Source organism: Pyrus communis, chromosome 11 (assembly GCF_963583255.1).
Source record: "Pyrus communis chromosome 11, drPyrComm1.1, whole genome shotgun sequence".
NCBI lineage: Eukaryota > Viridiplantae > Streptophyta > Magnoliopsida > Rosales > Rosaceae > Pyrus > Pyrus communis.
In genome coordinates, this window is record NC_084813.1 from 19691687 (window position 1) to 19713320 (window position 21634).

General features: G+C 38.2%; 3 protein-coding genes and 1 pseudogene across 5 annotated transcripts; 1 reads left to right on the plus strand and 3 right to left on the minus strand.

Annotated features, from left to right (window-relative positions):
- Positions 1 to 1394: 1394 nt before the first annotated feature.
- LOC137708321 (uncharacterized) lies at positions 1395 to 4524 on the minus strand. Of its 2 annotated transcripts, none has more exons than XM_068447378.1 (11): positions 4374 to 4524; positions 3611 to 3744; positions 3233 to 3314; positions 3020 to 3090; positions 2807 to 2908; positions 2619 to 2708; positions 2434 to 2508; positions 2301 to 2333; positions 2128 to 2208; positions 1904 to 1963; positions 1395 to 1814 (listed from the first exon to the last, which is right to left on the minus strand). In XM_068447378.1, the coding sequence occupies exons 1-11, from the start codon at positions 4426 to 4428 to the stop codon at positions 1638 to 1640; spliced, it is 960 nt and encodes a 319-aa protein (XP_068303479.1). In that variant the 5' UTR covers positions 4429 to 4524; the 3' UTR covers positions 1395 to 1637. The 2 variants fall into 2 exon arrangements, with proteins under 2 accessions (XP_068303479.1, XP_068303478.1); XM_068447377.1 differs by having other exon boundaries at positions 3020 to 3093.
- A 2615-nt stretch (positions 4525 to 7139) lies between these two features.
- On the minus strand, positions 7140 to 9816 carry LOC137709558 (3-oxoacyl-[acyl-carrier-protein] synthase, mitochondrial-like; annotated as a pseudogene).
- Positions 9817 to 10700: 884 nt separating this feature from the next.
- Positions 10701 to 14596, plus strand: LOC137708257 (protein-tyrosine-phosphatase IBR5-like). Its single transcript, XM_068447297.1, has 5 exons — positions 10701 to 11518; positions 12236 to 12335; positions 13416 to 13473; positions 13658 to 13764; positions 13941 to 14596. Exons 1-5 carry the CDS (start codon positions 11282 to 11284, stop codon positions 14255 to 14257), a joined length of 819 nt encoding a protein of 272 aa, XP_068303398.1. The 5' UTR covers positions 10701 to 11281; the 3' UTR covers positions 14258 to 14596.
- Positions 14597 to 14741: 145 nt separating this feature from the next.
- On the minus strand, positions 14742 to 17749 carry LOC137708256 (uncharacterized). Of its 2 annotated transcripts, XM_068447296.1 has the most exons (7): positions 17623 to 17732; positions 17456 to 17520; positions 16834 to 17082; positions 15691 to 16535; positions 15382 to 15430; positions 15239 to 15278; positions 14742 to 15057 (listed from the first exon to the last, which is right to left on the minus strand). In XM_068447296.1, the coding sequence occupies exons 3-7, from the start codon at positions 17074 to 17076 to the stop codon at positions 14918 to 14920; spliced, it is 1317 nt and encodes a 438-aa protein (XP_068303397.1). In that variant the 5' UTR covers positions 17077 to 17082; positions 17456 to 17520; positions 17623 to 17732; the 3' UTR covers positions 14742 to 14917. The 2 variants fall into 2 exon arrangements, with proteins under 2 accessions (XP_068303397.1, XP_068303396.1); XM_068447295.1 differs by having other exon boundaries at positions 17456 to 17749.
- Between the last annotated feature and the right edge of the window lie 3885 nt (positions 17750 to 21634).

The following is a 21634-nucleotide window of genomic DNA, read 5'->3' on the forward strand; positions in this document are numbered from 1 at the left end:
TTTTAATACATTAATGGGAACCAAAGTCATCAAGTGAAAAGTAAATTTTAATCATCTTTTAAAGTGTTTATTCATACTGTTTTTCAATGGGCATTCACACTGCTTTAATCATATAAGTATATGTGGGCTTAAGGGTTTCGATTTAGGCCCAGAAAAAACCCTAGTCTCCAATTGCTTGAACTTCAAGGTAGGTTTCCTACCACTTTATTTATAAACCTCCTTTCTTCACTTGACAGTCACAAAATCCAGCAAAGCAAAAGTGTAAGCCGACATCCCAAAGAACGCGTACACAAAAAGGTTTGAAGATCAGAAAGCAAGACGACATGAAGGCAAATAATGATGAACCGAACATGGAGGATGCCGAACTACTGCGGCAATGTCATGTACTAGACTGTGTTATCAACTGAATCCTCCAACTCCTTCCCACTATACCCGTGGCCCGGATGAGCTTTCTTTCCAAGCAATGGGAAGGCCTTAGGTCTTCAGTTGTTGTACTAGATTTTAATGAGGGCAACGTTCATCATAACTTTGATGATCAACGTCAAAGAAACTTCATCAAAGATTGGGACTGGTATTTAGATCAATTCCGTGAGAATGACAAGCAGCTCTTATTCAAATTCAAGCTTCACATGAGGTACTTCGATGGAGACGCAACTATTGTATGTAAGTGGTTAAACTTTGCAATCGAGAGAGGCGTCAACGAGTTGGATATCAGCCTTCCAAAGGAAAACTGGGAGGACAAGGTAGAATGCAAACCAAACACGAAGTATTTCTGGCGCATACCAGATAAGTTCTTCTCCTTACCTTTAGAAACCATTGGTAATGCTGCAAAATCTCTAGCTAGTTTAAATTTGGAGTATGTGGAAATAAATCGTCAGTGGAGATATTCTGTTGATATAACCCTTCCATCCTTGAAAAGTTTGTCCATGAAGAAAGTAGAATTGGATAACTTCACTGGTTTCTTCAAACATAACTTCAAGTTCCCTTCCATCGAGACTCGACTACTTGTCATTAACGTCATGTAACTTGCGGGAATCATTCCGTTCTCAAATTTTTGTTTGTGTGCATGGTTTAGGATCTCTTCTTTCCAAAGAAATTTAGAAAGACCTGCGCTGTAAAATTTTGCCATTAATGAACTAAATGCTGCGAGTTTTTGCAACACCATGCCCAAGTTTTATGCATGTTTCATGTTCCAATCTCAAATTCTTTGGAGATTACACTTATACACTAGTGGAGTTTCTTTAGAGTTGAAACTGAATCTTGAACCTTTTACGTTAGTTTCAAGTCCGATCAGAGCTATGAGCTCTCGGCCATGAGCTCAAGTCCGATCATAGATTCGGGGGACTGAGCCTTCTGTTTCAACTCCGACGAATGTGGCATATAGTACTCGGATGTTTCTACAACACATTGATGCAGTAAATTGAACAAATTCCATCACAATTACAAGACTATTCGACTTTATTTTATACATGTATGACAACCACAAATTGCACTCCCTGTAATTCTCCTTAAGCAGAGAACAAAAAGTCAGAAGTTACAGCAAGAATCAATATGAAATATGAATTGCGAAGGCGGCCCTTCATAAAATAAATCACTTATGACGAAAACAAACCCAAAAAGAAAAACAAACAAAAAAATCACATACCCGAGCCCATTTTGTCCCGGGTCAAAGAAATCCCAACTGGATATGATCGGTGTATTCTTGTTTTTATTGCTGGAACTTTTTCTCCAGGGAAGATGTTGGGATCATTCTTTTTTGTCATTGATTTCTCCGTTGTGCTCCGTTCTTCGTTGTCAGCAAAGAATTGAAGGCCCTAAAGTATGTTTCAAAGTTTGGACATGTTACAACCAAAAATTAAAAAAGCGTAATGTGGAAAACGTAAGAAAATGAGGGTCAATCTACCTTGGGTGATTTATCCTCTATTGCCATTGGTGAATGCTTTCCTAGCTTAGCTGAGACATTCTGCAGATACACGACTACTAAGATAACTTGGTAACTGATTGAGGAGGACGATGGGTACTTGACAATGTTGACGTGCAGTAAGCCAATTTCATCGATTAACTAGATATATCCCCTAGCTCATTTAGTAATCAGTTTTCTAAAGAACAAAAAGAAAATATTCTGACCTGTAAGGGTTTAGTATCCAGCTGACCTTTGACGCCGTCTGCTACTTGGCATAGATACAACAGACCTGAGTTGGTTGCATCCTGTATTGAAAACAAAAGGGTCAAATCAATGACTACAAAGACGAAAAGAAAATAGAAGATTTCCAAAGTCGTAGCATAACCAGAAATATAACCTGTTTGCTCTCAATAAAGTCGACCTTCTCTTCCTGTTGAGCCAATTAACAAATACAACATAAGAACTCCGATAAGCTTAAAGCATTTCTGAGTAACATAAAAGAACATATTAAAGAAAATATATCAACTCACCAACCCAGACACCATCTGATGAATCATTTCTACATCAAACCCAATTTGAGAAAGGTTTGTTTTCACCTCATTCACCTGCATTCAAATGAAATGGAAAATGGATACGATCATAGTGAGTAGTTATTTACATCAGAGTATGTAAATACATAATTGAAAAGAAAGTACGTAAATATAATGTTTCATACATCATTTGCGATAAGCTGAGTTATTTCCTTCTGCTCCTCCACCTTCCAATCCAAGTTTTCCAGCTTCTTCGACAGATGCCTTTTTGTACTCTGCAAAACGATAGTCAAGACGTCAGCATGCTGCAGACCCATTTGAGGATTACCATCTGGAAAAGCCAACCACACCATGGCCAACACATCTGACTTACCGCCAATGTTTCATGCACATTCTCTAATTGTTTGGACACGGTTGCAACAGCATTTGCCATATTATGCCTTGTTACAAACATTACATCAGAAAATGACCAGCCCTGTAAGATATCACAGACATACCCGTAGATCAGCAATGATACAAATCCTTACAAGTGCAGAACTACATAGAATGTCTTTGTGATTTCCACGACAAATTTTTGGAGAGGTACCTTCCACCACATGTAACAATAGCCCATTGCACCAATTGCAGCAGCTGGAACTAAATATGAAGCATAACTCCCTGCTGTGACATGAAATATGTGAACATCTCTATCTTCCCAGGCAGAGAATAAATGTGCAAAGTGGTTTCTGAACAATTCATAGAAACTCTAATCTATGAAAATCACAAAACCGTTATAAAGCCTCTGAAGAACTGTTTATACCACTAGAGGAAGAATTCTCATTGTAGACGGTTACAGGGCCAGATGAGGTTAACTCCCTGATTTCTCGAGCCAATTGTTGAATCTGAAGGTAAAAAACACATGTAAGTATTAACTTATGCAAACCCTGCAAAGAAATTATTTATCTACGAGCATAATATAACCACATTTATGGACTAAACAGTTGAAAAAAGAGGACAAAACCATAACAGTTCCGGTATTATAGCATGGCACCTTCACCCTCAACTTCTAGAGTTCAAAAAGAAAGATAAATAAAGTTTCAATATAATTTTTGGTTTAAGACTTTAAGTAGATGACAATATTGGTCGAGCCATCACATATTAATACTATTTGTCACCGTTTGAATTCAAGCTGCAATACCTGAGCTCTGATAATTGCACTATCAAACTTCTCAGGCAAGATATCAGCTTCATTTACACCCTTCAGTATATCCTGAAGCTGTGCAATAAGTTCAGACAATCGCCCGCTCCTCAAAACTATCGAACTGGTCAAGCCTGAATCGCAAAATATATACTAGTTAGAGGAAAATAGTAATACATGGAAAGGTACAAAGACCTATATACAAACTGTGTTTTGTAAACCGTTCTGTGTTATATTTTGTTTTTCCGTCCTTTCCTACTAAAAATTCTCATTAAAATAGAAAGGAATTATACTTTTGAAGCACTAGGATTATTACTTATGAAAGGAACAAGAATCCACTTAGTAATCTACACCCCAAGAAAAGCAGACGAGGAGTTAGGCCAGTTGGGTAAGGAAGCGTTCCCGCCCCCTTGCACCAAGTTCGAATCCCAATCCCATTAGATTACAACAGTTTATAGAAAAAATAAATAAACAAACATCTACACACCCAGAAGAATGAAAAATAGTTTAAACCCTGAATCTGTGTCCAGCAGCCATAGCAGCCAAAAGACAGTCTGCACTACTTATCACTCAGTTCACCAACTAATTGCTATTTGTACCCAAATTTACTTGCTATCTGTGCAATTTCAGTTTCAATAAGGTTATATCCTTCAAAGTTTCAGAATTTTGTTTCTGATCAATCAAATTTCTAGAATTTAGATCAAAATGGAAAGAAAACAAAGTGAAAAAGGGTAAAATAGGAATAAAATTCAATAATCCTGACCTGCTCCGACGAGGATGAGAACCTTGGAGCCGGAAACCCCCGTCTGCAACGCCATCTTCGGCTGCTTTGGCCTCCTTTTCTTGTTTCTTCTTCTTCCCCCACAAGAGGAAAAGATCCAATTTTTAATTTAACGCCAAGTTAAAAGTTGTGCCAAATGCGTGGTGTCATTCGTAGCAGTGGAGGGGAAATTCCACTTTAGTCCCTCTACTTCTTTCCCAACTTACTCCCCCTCGTTTAAAGCTCACCACCAAAAGCTAAAGTCATCTCCAATCGAAAAGTCCAGAGAATCACAAGACTGAAAATAACTCAAAAATTATCTTCAACCTAGGGTTAGGCCAAAGGGCTCATGGGCCCCACGGAATCTAAAAGGGCCAAAGAGCCAAAGGGTTGGCTGCAGCCCGGGGCTGGCCAGAAATATCACCAATCCTGTCGGATATAACCGACAGGAATGAATTCATATTTAATATAAATATATTCCTATCGGTTATAACAGACAGGAATGCTTAAACAAAAATTTGAATCCAACGACTAGCTGACTAGCCGTTGTATTAAAAAAAACAAAATTAATGAATTTAAACCTTTTTTTTTTCTACAAAATTCATATTTTTTTGAAATTCCATTTTTTTTTCTTATAACTTCTATTTTACAAAATTTGGCCCTCGGTTGGAGACAGTTTTTTGTAATAGGGCTAAAATGAGTCATATGGCCCTTTGGCCCTCGATTGGAGATGGAGGCAAATATGGCTATGTACTATTTATTAAAATATTAATTTATTTGAGGACCAGAGGGCTAAAACTAGCCATTTGTCCAGCCCTCGTTTGGAGATGGCCTAACAACGGTTGGCTCAAATTGGTTAGGTCTTTGTCTTGTGTGTTATCTCACTAAAGTTTGAGTTTCGCTGTAAGCAGTTTTTATTGATGCAATCTATAAATTCTTACGTAAATTCATATTGATGATAGCTTATAATTAAATGCTACACGTAAGTCCTTTCGACTTGAGATAGTGGGTATGCCCTACCGCAGGTTGTGAAACTCTCTCTAAACTTTTATTCTTCCAAAAAGCTCACCCACCGAACAAAGCCAAAAAATGTGGGGGTGTTTTGGACATTTGACATACCAAGAGTTTTGTCTAGTTTGTTAAATCTTTGCGCTTTTTGCATGTTTGTCCTTGAGCCAAAGCCAAAACCAAGACAAAAAAAAAAAAAAAAAGGAATCAGTCCTCTTTGTCTTCTCTTCTCCAGAGACTTCAATGGCGCCAGCAACTGTTCTCTTCCTCCTCATAGCTTCCTTCTTCCTTTCACCGCCGACCCACCTGCAAGTCCAAGCTGCCGACCAAGCCTTCGCATCCGTCGTCATCTCCCTAAAGTGTCTCGGTTTTCTCAAGGAATTCCCTATACCAATCATTCACGGCTTCACCCTTCAAAACGCTGAACTAGTCTGCTCGAGTTCAAGAATCATGGTCTGCGGCGACGTAATATATGTGGCATCGCAATCACAGTCTTAATTGGCTTCTGCACAACTTTGTCTAAACGCATACATCATTCGTGACTTGGACTTTCCTCACGAGGATTTAAAGCCTCAACGTTCCTTTTTGTATAGCGCAGTTCAATGTTCATATGTAAAGATCAGAGGGAAGAAGAACCCTTCCGCTCGTTGAATGTGAGAAATTGTAACATATAACTTGTTCTACGTTTGTAACAACACCGGTGTACATGTTTTTGTTAGAGAAAACTGCTTGCTAGTTGCTACATGGTTAATGTTCTTCAACCCTTTTAATTTTATTCATTGCCGGAAAACAGTTTACGTATCCATTAATTACTGCATGAAATAGTTCATACTGAAGTAAATACGAAATGTCTTCAACGAAACCATTCACATGAAGAAGACAAAAATTTTAATTTCTTTTGTGCTAGAGATTAACGGAAAGTCTAAACTTCGAAAAAATGAAGAAGATTGTATGAAACCCTAAACTTCGAAAGTGAAAACAACTAAAAATCATAGGTCCTCCATTTCATCATGTCCAGTGTTCAATTTGTGGTATATATGCAGAAGGTGCTATCCAAAGCAAGGAGTCCCTCAACTCGGAATCTTCTGCCTCAGTTGCCGGAGGCATCTTGGCGGTGACGTTATGTTTGAGATTACGCAATGGTGGAGAGCAGGTCTTTCTGAAACTTTCTGGAAAGATGAAGGACTACACTGTTCACACAACACAGAGAGTTAAAAAGGAAATTGTTAGTAAGGAATCAACTGCAGAACGTGGAATATTAGATGCATAAATACAAAAACTGTAAAGTGGCTGATATATATACCTTGGCATCTTGAATATAGAGGGACATGTCTTCGGAGCAATCAAAACTTTCGAGATAATCTCTCAGCGCAGATAAGTGTTCCGATGAGCCTGCAGGGCCCAATTTAATCGAAGAGATCAACTTCACAGAACCATTAAAAAGGAAATATGTTACTTTTGGATTAATAAATGCATCCTTCACATAGCATATGCTTCCACATAATACAAAACTTCTCAGGTTCTTAGCTCCCATGATCGCGAGCTCTTCCAATCTCATTCTCCAGCTTTGATCTGAACCTGAAACAAATTTCAAAGATTTGAGATACATAGCACGAACTACAATCAACCTCGCACCCGAGCAATGCATAATTTCCAAGTATTTGAGGCTGGATTCTGGAAAAAGAAAGACCATGCTCCTCATAACACATGACAATGACAAATGTTCGATGGAAAGGCATAACTTAAACATGTCGATGAGATCAAAGTTTTCCAAATCCACATTTTTGAGGGACAATCCTTTCAAGGAAGAACAAGGTACAAGACCAGAGAAACCTTGTATTCCCACATGCTCCAAATTTAAACTAGTTAGATATTTTGCAGCACTAACAGTCCGCAGGGATAACAAGTAGCCATTTGTTCTGTCCTCTGCATTTTTCTTTGGGAGGCTGATATCCAACTCTTTGATGCCTCTCACAATCGCAAAATTCAACCATTTATCGACCAGAGTAGTGTCGTCAACAAAGTACCTCATGCGAAGCATGAATTTGTCTAAGACTTGCTTGTCGTTCTCACGGAATTGATCCGCATACCTTTCCCAAATCTTGATGAACTTTCTTGGCTGATTGTCGAGTGTATGATCAATGTTTCCCTCGTAGAAATCTAATATAGGGACTGAAGACCACACACCTTCCCATTGCTTGGAAAGAAAACTCATGCGGACGGCAGATTTAGTGGGAAGGAATCGGAGGATTTGATGGTTATATAGCAAGGTCTGGTAATTCAAGCCTCCGTATTGCTTCCACATCCTTGGTGCTTTCATCATCATTATTTCCCATCCTTTCGTCTTGCTTTTGGATGTTCGAACTTGTATTTGTGTACGGGTTCTCTGAGATGTTGCCTTGAACTTTTCTCTCGGTGAACATGACGGGATTTGAGTGCCAAGTTGCCGACCAAAAGAACCGGGGCTCTTGTTTACAAGTACTGTTACAGTAAAGCGGTAGGAACCTTGAATTCCAAGCAATTGGAGATTAGGATTATTTTTCCTTGAGAGAAATAGAAAACGTAGGCCCATAAACCCACATACTCTTATGTTTGGAATATTCTAAAATGGTCTCTTAGTAGTCATTGCCCTTGACCTGGAAATCAAAAAGAAAAATCCTTTAAACAAGATAACAATAGCAACAAAGTATAACGCCCTTAAAAGTGAAGCTAGTTTTGTGAGCAGAGCCAAGTACATTTCAACCAATGCAGGCTGGAAATTCAGTATTAAAGCATTGTGCACTTGTGAGGTACATGGCCAAGACACAAAAAAGGCTTATAAAATTTATATAGCAGTGGAACAACATCCTGCTAATGATAAAGCATCAATGCTAGACTATGTGCCTCCAGCCACCGTAACATCTGAATCTCCAAACTGAATCATCCTTGTGGAATCCCCAAAGAATGTGCTCCAGTAGCACAAGCTGTTACTGCAGCATGATTTCGTCCCTATGTTTAAAAACAACACCAGATGTATGTTTTACTACATGAGAATACGTACACATGACCTTCAAACAGAGGAGAGACTTTTCGGTATGAAAATTGAAAAAGGGCAGAACATGATTCATGGCTTCATGAGAGCTATTGCAGTCCATCTTGTTTTTGGCACTCTTGTCAACTAATCACTCGATTGGTTCAATGGTTAATGGTTCGGTGCCAACTTCAAACTTGAAAAAAGACCAACATGATAGCTAATGACCTACATCTCCGTCCATGATGGTCTTTGCATAAATACATCAGAATTTGAATAAATGACCAACCTTTGTCCATGTAACACTTGTAACATACGTAATGTGTCTCAGAAAGTTGTTCACACACCTGGAATCCATATTTCATGCTGATATGACCAGATGCCATGTTGATTAGTATCTGAGGAATGAAGAAAGGACTAAGCCGACGAATACACTTATTAGACAAATAGAAACAGCACATATCAAGTTTTGTTCTTTCTACCATTTCCCATGTCATTGCATAGATATTTTGACAACCGGAAATGTAAAACAAAAAACCAACCTTCTCACAAATCATTTGCGCAGCGTCCAATATATGACTGTTACTTCCAGTTCCCCCACCAACTGGGACTCCCTGCCATCCATCAAATTAACATAAACCCACATTTTCAATCATCTTAATTACCGACTTAAAATTTGAAATTACCGTTCTTTCCCTTTCTTCAGGCTCAGTGGGGATCCAACTAGCATCCTTAAGTGCTTCTACAGCAGCATACAGCGCATACCCAATAAACCTCGCCATTGAACGATGATCCTGACATAATACACATATACATTGTACACATTTCAGTAAAAGCATGAAACTTTCAGTATTTTTTTATACATGAGTCAGCCATACTAAATTAGTATCGCACTCGTTATCCAAGCCAAGACCTCCGCTTGCAAGAAATACCAGTAAATCGTAGTACTAAATGCCAGCCGAAACTTTCACTATCTGATACTAAATTAAACTAATTACCTTGGAAATGAGCCACAATTCCTCGTTAAATTCACCTGGGTTGCTTCCACAGGGCACGATTGCAGCAACCTTGGAGGTGAGCTTGTCGAAGGTGCATGATTGTGTGTCTGAATCAAAGCCGTTCATCTTGATATATTCAGGGGTCAGTGCCCTTATGGCGCAATCGCCTTCTATGAGTCATCTTCCACGTCGTCTCCACCCCTCATCCCAATGACGGCACCATGCCCAGCCCTGCAAACCAGAGCGCACCAAGCTAAGATTACAGAGAGGATGAGAGACAGAAAAGGGAGGAGAAAGAGAGTACCGGTGATGACGACTCGGCGAGAACGAGGGGGTGGATGGGGTGAAAGAAAGAAGAGGACATGCGACGAGTGAAGAGTTTGCGCCAAGCGGGAGAAGCCATTGTTTTCAGAGCGCCAACAATGGTCATGGCTTTTTGGGTTCAACTCCTTTAAACGATTGTTTCGCTAAGATATCTTACCCGGCTTGACTTTAGGCCTTGCCACAGGATGCACCTAAATCAGTAAAGCTACTTACGTTTTTCTAATGATGTTTCGTATTAATGATACAATAATATATCATATAACATTGTGGATAAATATTTAGACGTGCCACGTGCTTGTATTATTGACATTGAATGTTATAAGTTTTCTAATTAAATACATAATTGAGTTGAAATATCGTTGTCTTAGTAGTTTATAGTAGGTAAATTTCTTTGACAAAAACTTTTAACTTCTTACACAATCCTCTTTATTTTTAATAATTGAATTGGATAAGTCAAATGGAATTCAAGGATCATGTTTAAACAAAGATGTGTGAAAACCAAAAAGGGTTTGTAAAAGTCATTTTTTTTTTCTTAAAAGAAAAAATTGTACGTAAATTTCTCCATTATCCAAGTGAGTTTTTTCATATCCAAAAACAAAGACAACGAAAAGGAACCGGATTTCCTCTCGATCCACAGGAACTGAGCTCAAAGATCAAATCATCTAGACCATTGAAATTTGATTCAATAGCTACAAACAAAGGGCTCCTCTAAAAGTTATAATAATTGTAGTAGTTGGATCAAATTTTAATGATCCGAATTATTTGATTATTAGATTTAGTTCATTTGGATCCGAAATGGACCCGGTTTCCAATGAAAAAAACTAGAAGCTGCCATGACTCATGAATAGTAGAATCCACGTGTCGTCACATAATTGGAGAAAACTGTAAATGGGCTCCACACAATATGTGGTCCAAAGGAACAGTGTGATTGGGTACTAATGTGGATGGGGGCCCTGGGGCTTTGCAGAAAATAACCCCCTGTGCATTGAATTATCAAAAGAAAAGGAAGTCTGGCTTTTCTGCTGCACGGCCTTCAGCAAGAACAAGGAAGAAGCGGAGCATCAATCAAAAATCACACCAATACCATATCTCCCTCTCATATTTCTCTTTCCATCATAAATGGGGAATGAAATAGTATATAAACAATATGGATAAACACGTACTGCCGTGATTTCCGCCCTCCCTCCCCAGTCCCCACCCTACATCTCTCCTCTCTCTCTCTCTCTCTCTTTTCTACTGTATTGTCTCCCACCGCCAGTAAGGACAGCTTTGTCAGTGAGTGACGCCCAAAAGCCAAAGCCAAAGCCAAAGCGCGAATCCGAGAGCTCATAAATCTTCATCAATCTGATAAAACTACGCTTCCTTGTAACGCCTTCTAAATCTCTCTCTGCCCCTCTCTCTCTCTATAAATCTCCCTCTCTTTTTTTCCCACCTTGGTCTTTATCAAAGACACAATCTTTGAGGAACCCACCTCGATTTCTCTGGTTTTTTTTATCTGGGTTTTGCTTGTTTTGTGATTTGGAATTCCTTTTCTCATTTGGGTCGGTGCGTAATCTTGCTGCAATTAGGGTATGAGGAAGAGGGAGAGGGAGAATCCATGTGGGGTTTGTGGGCACTATCACAAATACGAAGAAGGGGAGGTCTGTGGGGTCTGCGGCCATCGAATGCCGGCGGTTTCTGAGAGAACTTCGATCCAAGTTAGTGCTTTTCCGTCTGAGATCCTGCCGGAGTTCCTCTATTTGGGCAGCTACGATAACGCTTCTCGCTCTGAACTTCTCAAGACTCAGGGAATCTCTCGTGTCCTAAATGTAAGATTTTGTACTTTTGATTTGTATGTTTTGGTTATAGGATTGTGAATACGATACTGCGTTTCTGGTTCGGTTTTGCTATTTGGAATGGATCAGTTTGGTTTATAGGTTCGATTTCTGTAGCCGAATTTGTTTTCGTATGTTGATTTGTGCAAATTAGTTGTGCTTTTGGAGAACTGTATTTATGATGGATAAGAGATGCCAAAGCTGAAATTTTATCTGCGGTATGAGGAAGTGCTTTTGTTGCATTGTTTATGTAAATAATTGGGAAGTCAATGAGATAGCTGCAAGAGCATCCATCGTTAAACGGAATGGTTGAGATCAAAAGTTAGCTTGTCTCTTAGATTGAAGTAGTTGGCTGTTGAGATAGATAGCGGAACATGAAGAGGCGAATGGTAGCATCCAAGGATAAGCTGCGTAGTGGTCATATAGGTGGTTAACTCCTCTGCAATAGAAGATATAATTTCATATGAGAAGTAAGAAAGGTGGATTAAGGCTGTGTCTAGGGTTATGAATAGATATGGACTTGGATAATGAATTAGTTTTCACTATTTGGCCTTGAAGATTTATGATCATTGGGTTGATTTTGATGATCTTTGCTACTGAGCTAATATTTGTAGATTACTTGTTGTGTTGTGTTGGTTGAAATAGTGATTCAGTCTCCAACAATCGAAGTCTTGACATTCTGGTGTGATGTTTTTCTCCCTCTATATGCAGACGGTTCCTGCTTGTCAAAATCTCTACAAGAACTCCTTCACTTATCACTACCTCCAAGATGACAAGATTTTGCAATTTGAGGATGCAAATCAATTTTTAGGTGTGTACTTTCTCTTTTTTACCATAATAAATTCACATATGTTGTTTAATGTATTCTAGATTTCAGCACGTTATATGGTTATGATTCTGGGATATTTGGCTCATAATTTTCACTAATACAGATTTGCCTTTCAAACTCAGTCTTCATATATAGCTGTCGTGACCTACTGTTTGCATCATTTGCTGACATGCACACATTTAACATATTGTTCGCTGTTGCTTTCAGTTTAGTTGAGTACATTTGCTACTTCAATTGGTTCATAGTTTTTCTATGGATTTCCCTCCTGGCATAGTATTTAAGTCAAAGAACGTACGGAGCCACTGAAACTTGGTTACGGGAACATTAAGATATTTGTGTTGGTGGGTTCTTTAATGTGGGATCTTTATATGTTAACGGATTGGAATTTGATGAATAGGATTATTAATAGTTTTTTATTTTTGGTGATTGGATGGTTTAGGGTTAAATTTGATATGTTTCCCAGACCTTTTCCTTGGCCTTGTTTTGATCATTATGATAACACGACACAGAAAGCTTTCTTGATTCACACTTACCTAATTGCCCCCTTGTTTAAGTTCTTGCTTTATTTGACCAAATATCTGAATTCACCTGTCACATTCTGGTACCGTCCACTGGTTCAGTGGATTTGCAACCTTATAGGTTTACATGTCAGCTTCCCAATTGAGAATTAGAATCAAGATATGGACAAAGTCAATAATGAGACGGACTGGCAGTCTAGCACCTTTCTGATAATTTGTTGGAAGAATATTTATTTTAATCTTAAATTGATCAATTTTAGATGAGCTAAGTGAACCACATTCTACTAGGTTGTTAATATGAAAAATAACTAGTTCACGCTCTGCAGTTACTGAGCTATTGTGCGTTTTGATAGCAGAACATCACTGAAGTGATTTATAGCATTTAATTACTGTAACCGACCTGAAAATTTTAATACTTATTAGTGAATGGCTTCGCTATTGAATTTCAGAATTGCTGATGCTAGCTTGGATATTCTTAGTATAATTAGCATTTCAAAATTTGCATTGTTTGCTTATTGAAGTGAAACTGTGCTTAATCTTGTAGAGCAATGTGAAAGGGACAAGGCTCGCGTTTTAGTACACTGCATGTCAGGGCAAAAGAGGTGAATTACTGAAAATGATATTTTTTTTTGTTTTAGTTTATGTCTAGAGTGTTCCATAAATAGTGGATCACATAGCCTATGCAATTAATATATTGCTAAACCACCAGCCTATTGGTTTTTATGAAATATTAATCATCAAATTTTTTGTTTGTTTTTGAGATAATAACTATGTTCATTTTTGCAGGTCTCCGGCTATTGTAATTGCTTATTTGATGAAATCTAGAGGATGGAGACTAGCACTGAGTTACCAGTGGGTGAAAGAACGGAGACCAGCTGTTGAATTAACTGAAGGTATGCAATGAAGGTCTGTTTCAGCATTTCTTAGAAGGAGCAGAATGCAAATGGTGGACTGCCATGTTTGTCAAGCCTTCTGAATATTACCTAGCAATGTTCGTGCATGAAAGTAGTGCCCACTTGTTCTGGACAATTATCCTTCCTCTGACTTTCATTTGTGTTTGTGGATGCAGCTTATTACCGGCAACTGCAGGAGTATGAGGAAAAGATTTTTGGATCAACTGATAAGAGCAACCCAACCCTGCCAGCCTTCCCACCGGCAGCTGCACCTTTGTTTAGCTTTGGCTTCCCAAGACCCAATAATCCAGTTCCCGTCCCTACATTTAACAATGTTGGTGCTACCTCTGTTTTCGCCCGGCCTCCCTTAGACATTCCTCCTCAAGACTTTACATTCGGAGCCAGCCAGCCTCAAAATAACATCTCAGCAAGTGCTTTCGGTGCAAACCCGCAGAATTCAAACCCCTGTGATATTCCAATGGATGGTTCTTGAGTTTTCCTGTTTCTTAAACCCCTTTTGCGGATCAAACTGTTGGAGCAAAGTATCCCGACTCGGATGAGTTTTATTTATATCTGGATGTAAAGTGGGAGTGACTGCTCATACTTTGTGTAAAGTGGGAGTGACTGCTCATACTTTTTAAGCTTATAAGATTTGACAGGGTGATAAGGGAAGTTGTCATTTTCTTTCGTGCTCATACTTTTTAAGCTTATAAGATTTGACAGGGTGATAAAGGAAGTTGTCATTTTCTTTCTTTGGTTTCAGTTCTGTAAGTGGAGTTGTATTTCATCATTAACGCATGATCCATTAATACAAAAGTTATCTTTCGCTAGATGCACTTTTGTTTTTGGGTGTGTTATTGCAAACGCAAATGCAGTTCGAACTTGAGACCTCTTCGTGTATATCTAGTAAGATAAGTAACACTCTGCCGAAAACTAGTTGGTGAGCGGCGTGTGACGGGCAGTGAGCAGCGTCGAAATATAAAACAGCCATTTTTATTTTTATTACAATGTTCACCTGACATGATTTTATGCCCAGTAATCATATACACAACGATTGTTCTACAGCCAAGCCAAGCATGCATTACATATTTACATGAGACGCAACACAATAGAGATCACAGAGAGACAGAGCACTCTTTGCTTGGAAATGTCTTCAGGAAATACATGTCTCAAGGGTGGACTTGGCAAGCCATAATAATCCCGGATCATCCTGCTTCAGCACAAGATAAGTCTCTTGTTTTCCATCCATGACGCTTTCGTTGAAGCCAATCGGAAGAAGGAATTCCATGGCAGCTGTTATTGCAAAATTGAAAAACGGCAAAACAAAAAAGTTTATCATGAAGCTACAGTAGCTCGATCATTAGACCGTCCTGGGATTATTATCCAACCCTTCAGGGTTCCCATTTAAAGATGGGAAAATTTCACCAAGCCAGATCAATAAATACGGAATCTAAATGTAGAGGAAGTTGCATACCTTTGTAGTTTGCCACATTCCTTTGGATTGTGAAGTTCACCTGCAATGTATATCCATCGCTATTAGGAGAAATGTTTAAGAGGAAACTCCACCTGTTCAAGCTAAATTTAATGAAAGATTATCACTGGTAACAATGTCCATACCTTGAGAAGTTTCCTGTATTTCGTCTCACCTGGGTGTTCGAGCACATTCCTACAAAAAAAAAAAAAGTGTATGAATAAGCCACAATCAACATCTCAATGCACAAAGGTTTACAGATGACCCAACAATGCATCTTCTATTAACTTCATGTGCTACCTGAGTTCTACATTGCTTCAGAGCAACAAGTTCAATATAACTGCGACCCTATCACATGGTGTTTCTAAAAAGATTAAACCAGCTGGTATACGCTGCCTGGAACTTTTTACGTGTATGGAGAAAGGCTACAAGTTAATCAAACTAAACTACTATACCTTATTATCTTAAAGATAGTTTGGAGGACTGTGGTAGCCTGTGCGCGATTAACCTCAGCTTCCAGCATCTTAATGTTCTCCTGCAAGCATTTACAAAAGATTGTAACAGGGTCTTGAATTCTTTGAAATTCTTGATCATCTGGATCGGGTTCATCAATCTGCATTCTGGATGTTTTCTGTGGATGCACCAAATTAGCATCAGGATCAGGCTCTGCCCGAGTGACTCCATTTGACTGGGAATCATCAGGATCAGGTTCATTATAAGCCTTCCTTGGATCGTCTTCATGTTTGATGGTTTCAGTAACCAAAGAACTGTCGTGGTTAGGTCTTATGATATTTCTACAGGAACTATATCCTAAATTATCCGCTTTTGCATCCTCGGCATCAGGATCAGGTTCGTCCACATTATTCCTAGGTCTTATGATATTTCTACAGGAACTATATCCTAAATTATCTGCTTTTGCATCCTCGGCATCAGGATCAGGTTCGTCCACATTATTCCTTGCTTGCCCCCTGCTTTCCATAATATCCATATTATCAGGATCTGGTTCTTCACGAGACTCGGTCCCTGCTAACTCAGGTTGACAGATCATAGACTCGCTGAATTCTTTTCCAAATAAGGTCCCGCTTCCCGTAAATTGAGATGATGATTCATCAGTGCCCTGAGAATCATGAGGACTGGGCTCAAACTTGTTCTGATTGTCAGACAGGGCATCAGGATCAGGCTCCATATCAGGGTTCTTCTGCAGTTTGTGTGAACTTCCAACCTCCAAGTTTGCCTTTGCATTTTGTAAAACTTCATCAACCTCGTTTTCAGACACTCCCATCATTCTGATGGACTTTCCCTGAAAAAGAACAAATCAATCAGTTAGCATGCAAGAACTCCAAAAGTTCAGTTATAGACATTCAATCCATCAAAATTACATCCATCTTATCCCCTTCAATACATTCATTGCACGTATTCATTTATGAAACTTGAATAGAAATTAGAAGGGCTCTAAAGTTTTCTTGTCGTGCAAGTCACTCACATAAAGCTTCTGATAGGGCAGTTATCGCGTCACAAAGACAAGTAGAACCACCAAACTCCAAAAGCAGTAGCAAATAGCAATATCTAGGTAACTGTTTTAAGTATTCAGAAGATACCTCAACGAATGAAGCTTCCTGTAAACTCAAGTTCCGATGCTCATCAGAGAAAGGAGACAACATTTTCGAGCTTTTATCGGAAAACTTTGGAACAATTAGCCTCATCGTATCTGCTTTAACATCCGTTAACTTTTGCAGTTCGTGCCCGAGATCCTTAAGAGTGGCACCCGAATGGATCTTCACATCAAACCTCTTTCCTCTCCATAAGACCCAAAGATTGTGCTCCGCTCGTGGATCTTCCATGTTATCCTACAAACCCAAATATTTCAACTTTTAATACATAACAATGCATCTAGAACTACCAATAAACCAAAATTACCAGTCTTTTTAATATCCCAAAGGAAGAATAATCATTTTTTCAGTTCCACCATCAAAATATTAAAAACCCACATAAAGTTTTGAACTTTATCCACTGACAAAAAAAACCCAACAAAACCCACATAAAATTCATCTCAAATTTCAACGAAAATCAGCTCCAGGCTAAGAAATTTGAGAAATGGGCACACAGTTTTCACAGAAATAAATGAAGTAGATTGAATTGAACAGAGATTTTCGGAACTAATTAAGCATTAATCATAGAGATTATGGAAGCATAATCCGTAATTTAAGAAAGATGACTTACTCAGATTATGATCGAGCTCTCTCTGGTTTTTCTGAGAAGCGGATTTTCTGAGAATTGGCTTTGTCCTAAATATCAGGCAAAAATGCTTTTGGCATCAAAAAAGTAAAATAATTTCGACGATCAATTGGTTGCATAGGCATGCGAGCGTAGGATAAAAGGCGGCGTACTTTAGTGATTATGGTTGGGATTGCCGCTACAATTAACGGATGTGCGTCGTTGACCTCGCGTTACGTACGTGCTGGCGTATCGCCATCGGGATCAGTGCGAAGAGAAACTGCAACTATGTTGACTGAACACATTTCCTAGATTTTTCTTTTTTCTTTTTTCTTTTTAATCAAATTTTCGAGCATTTTCTTGGGACGTAGCCCTTAATGCTAAACCATCCATATCAACTAACTCCTAGTGTGACCAACGGCTTAATGATTAAATTGTTTTTATCAGATAATACTAATAACATTCTCATTTGAACCTTCTCATTCTAATTTCTCAACTCGGTTTTATTTCTCATCCTGCAATATTATACGATATGATTTGAATTATCTATTTTCTAGGCGAGGTTTTAAGAATCATTTATGCAAAAAATTAATCAAATTCGAGGTCGTTTAGTCAAATCAACTGTTATTGAATAAATAAACTATGTTTTTCACTTACACATTAATAGTTTTTACAATGTTAATTATAGTTAAAAGATTTCATTGTTGATTTTTTATAAAATTAATCTTTAGAAAGTACAACTAGAAGATATGAGCGAGAATGTTGTCATCCCATATTTTCCCAATCTTCTTCGTGATATTATCCTTGTTATTAATAACTAATGAGGAATATAAAGTTTTATAAATCCCCTAGTTAAGTTACATTCTTTGCGTTTCCAGGATTAGGTTTATTCAGCTTTACAGCTAGCAGCAAAATCTGCAAACACAGGACATGTACTGAAAGAAAGTAGACGAACATTTTTTTTCTCTAGGCACATAGCCCTTGTTAGTGCCTGCATACCAGCAATGGCCTAAGCCAAACAAGGGGAGCTCCATCTTCGAGTGTGGGGATAAATACTCTTTACCATGGAATTAGGCTTTTCTCAATAGCTTGCATGCGCTTTGTGTAAATGTGCCGAATAAAGATGTCGCTTTGTATAAACAAAATTTATGCTACAATTGTTATAAATAGGCAAAAGTTAGAGAGATAACCTTTACTAGTGACAGAAGCGAATCATGTGTAAAATATCACAATGTAACTATAACACAAGGAGATGATAAATAAAAGAGGGAGGTATAGATACTGATGTTATTGATCTTTTCTTCCTCTTAGTATTTTGATAGTACACATAGCGCTCTATTTATAGAGCAACTCCAGCACACACCTTTTGAAAATACAATCCTCATTCATTTCCCAAGTCCACATTACTGTGTGGACATTCATTAACCCACAAATATTTTCAACAATCCCCCTTGGGATGCCCACTTATCAACATCAGTTGTCTCGTTAAAACCTTGCTCGGAAAAACCCAATGGGAAAAAACCATAGGAAAGGAAAAAGAGTACAACTTTACGTGGATTGTTGATATAGTGTTAAATATGCTTATGTTGCCTCGTTAAAACCTTGGTAGGAAAAACCTAGTGGGAAAAACCCTAATTAATGGAAAAAGAGTACAACATACATGTATCATGGATGCTCCCCCTGATATGTATCTCTTCCTGATTCCACATTTTCCAAATTTATCTGATTGGTAAGTTGACATAATCCGATACTTTGCACTAACTTCTGAAACGTGCACTTTGGTAGAGATTTGGTGAACAAGTTTGCCAGATTTTCATTGGAATGGATTTGTTTGATTTCAATAACTTTAGCTTTCTGAAGCTCATGTGCACTGAAAAACTTTGGAGGTATATGTTTAGTCTTATCGCCTTTGATGAATCCTTCCTTCGTTTGGGCAACATAGGCTGCATTATCTTCATGGATGATAGTTGGATTGTCTGTCTTCGAAGTTAGACCACATGAATTCCGAATATGATGGATCATTGATCTTAACCAAGAACATTCACGATTTGCTTCATGTAAAGCAAGTATTTCTGAGTGATTTAAAGATGCAGCAACTAATGTTTGCTTTGTTGAGCACCATAAGATTGATGTATCTCCATTCTTGAACACATATCCAGTTTGTGAGTGGGCTTTATGCGAATCAAGAGAGAAAACCAGCATTTATATATCCAACAAAGACCTGGTTATTTGTGGATTTCTTTGAGTAGAAGAGACCCATGTCTACTGTCCACGAAGGTATCACAATACATCTTTGATTCTCTTCCAATTACAAATTGTTGGAGCAAAGCTATACCTTGATAACAAGTTGACTGAAAAAGCTATATCTGGTCTAGTACATTGTTCTAAATATAATAAAGCACATATTGCACTCAGATATGATACTTCTGGACCAAGAACCACTTCAACATCTTCTTTTGGACGGAATGGATCTTTCTTAATGTCCAGAGAACGAACGATCATTGGCGTGCTGAGTGGATAAGCCTTGTCCATGCCAAATCGCTTCAGGATTTTTTCAATGTAAGTTGATTGGTGGACCAAAATTCCACTAGCACAATGCTCGATTTGCAGGGCGAGATAATATTTTGTTTTTCCAAAGTCTTTCATTTCAAATTCGTTTTTCAGATATTCAGCAGTTTTATTGAGCTCTTCAAGAGTTCTAACTAGGTTCATATCATCGACATATATTAACACTATAGCAAATCCAGAGTTGGATTTCTTAATGAACACGCAAGGGCAAATGACATTGTTGATATACCCTTATTTGATCAAATATTCACTGAGACGATTATACCACATTCGTCCAGATTGTTTCAATCCATACAATGATTACCTTAATTTGATTGAGAGCATACATTGTGGTTTGTTAGTTGTTTCAGGCAACTTAAGTCCTTCTGGGACTTTCATATATATCAGTATCTAATTCTCCATATAGATACGTGATGATGACATCTATAAGTCGCATGTCAAGTTTTTTTGAAACCACTAAACTTATTAAGTAACGGAAAGTAATTGCATCCATTACAAGAGAGTATGTTTCCTCATAATCAATTCCAAGTCTTTGCGAAAAACCTTGTGCAACGAGTCGTGCTTTATATATTGCAATCTCGTTTTTCTCATTTCGCTTTCTTATGAATACTTATTTGTAACCCACGAGGTTTATACCAGGTGGGGTTTGGACTATCGGTCCAAAAACATTTAGCCTTTCCAAGCAATTTAATTTTGCTTGGATTGCATCTTTCCACTTAGGCCAATCTTGTATCTGTTTGCCTTCATCGACAGAGCGGGGCTCAATATCATCACTTAATATGATTTCGGTGGCTACTGTGAATGCGAACATATCGTCGATGATTATTTCATTACAATCCTACAATTCATTAGTACAAGAATAATTTATAGAGATTTCTTTGCTTTCATGTACCTCTGTTTCTTCAAGTACATGTGTCTCACCAAGGACTTTTTTTTTCTTCTGAAAGTATAAAATCATGAATTGTGGATTTGTCATTCATTTTTGCTTGTTGAATGATTTCATTTGGATTCAGTTATACCCTTGTCTTTCTCTTTCGAGGGGATGAATATTTTGAACCTGGAAGTCTACCACGCTTCAGGCGTGCACCAGATGAATCATTCGCTACCACTTTATTTTGTCCAACAGGGACATCAATTCTTGCAGGTGCATTTGCAGCTGATATATATGATTTTGTCACTTTCATAGTATCGTTAAATGCATCTGGCATTTGATTAGTAATACTTTGAAGATGAACGATTCTTTTGACTTCGTTTTCACATTGAGTGCTACGTAGATCAAAATGAGATAAGGTGGGAACAACCCATGTCAGCTCTTGCCGTTCTTCTGGAATGGTCTTTTCTCTCCCTAATGATGGGAAGACAGTCTCATCAAAGTGACAATCAGCAAAACGAGCTGTAAACATATCACCTGTCAAGGGTTCCAAATATCTAATGATAGACGGTGAATCAAAACCCACATAAATTATCGGTCTGCGCTGAGATCCCATCTTAGTGCGTTGTGGTGGTGCACATAAACAACACAACCAAAAACTCGTAAATGTGAAATGTTTGGTTGATGCCCAAACACGAGTTATACTGAGGAGTATTGGTGGTTGGCTATAGGTCTCAATCGAACCA

Coding starts and splice junctions, on each gene's coding strand:
- LOC137708321 (XM_068447377.1), bottom strand. CDS start 4,428: ATGGCGTTGCAGACGGGGGTTTCCGGCTCCAAGGTTCTCATCCTCGTC. Junction 3,745..4,373: donor TCTCATCCTCGTCGGAGCAG/GTCAGGATTATT, acceptor TTTGCGATTCAG/GCTTGACCAGTTCGATAGTT. Junction 2,334..2,433: donor ATCAGATGGTGTCTGGGTTG/GTGAGTTGATAT, acceptor TTGGCTCAACAG/GAAGAGAAGGTCGACTTTAT.
- LOC137708257 (XM_068447297.1), top strand. CDS start 11,282: ATGAGGAAGAGGGAGAGGGAGAATCCATGTGGGGTTTGTGGGCACTAT. Junction 11,519..12,235: donor GAATCTCTCGTGTCCTAAAT/GTAAGATTTTGT, acceptor CTCTATATGCAG/ACGGTTCCTGCTTGTCAAAA. Junction 13,765..13,940: donor AGCTGTTGAATTAACTGAAG/GTATGCAATGAA, acceptor TTGTGGATGCAG/CTTATTACCGGCAACTGCAG.
- LOC137708256 (XM_068447295.1), bottom strand. CDS start 17,076: ATGGAAGATCCACGAGCGGAGCACAATCTTTGGGTCTTATGGAGAGGA. Junction 16,536..16,833: donor AGGAAGCTTCATTCGTTGAG/GTATCTTCTGAA, acceptor GTTCTTTTTCAG/GGAAAGTCCATCAGAATGAT. Junction 15,058..15,238: donor GAATGTGGCAAACTACAAAG/GTATGCAACTTC, acceptor TTGCAATAACAG/CTGCCATGGAATTCCTTCTT.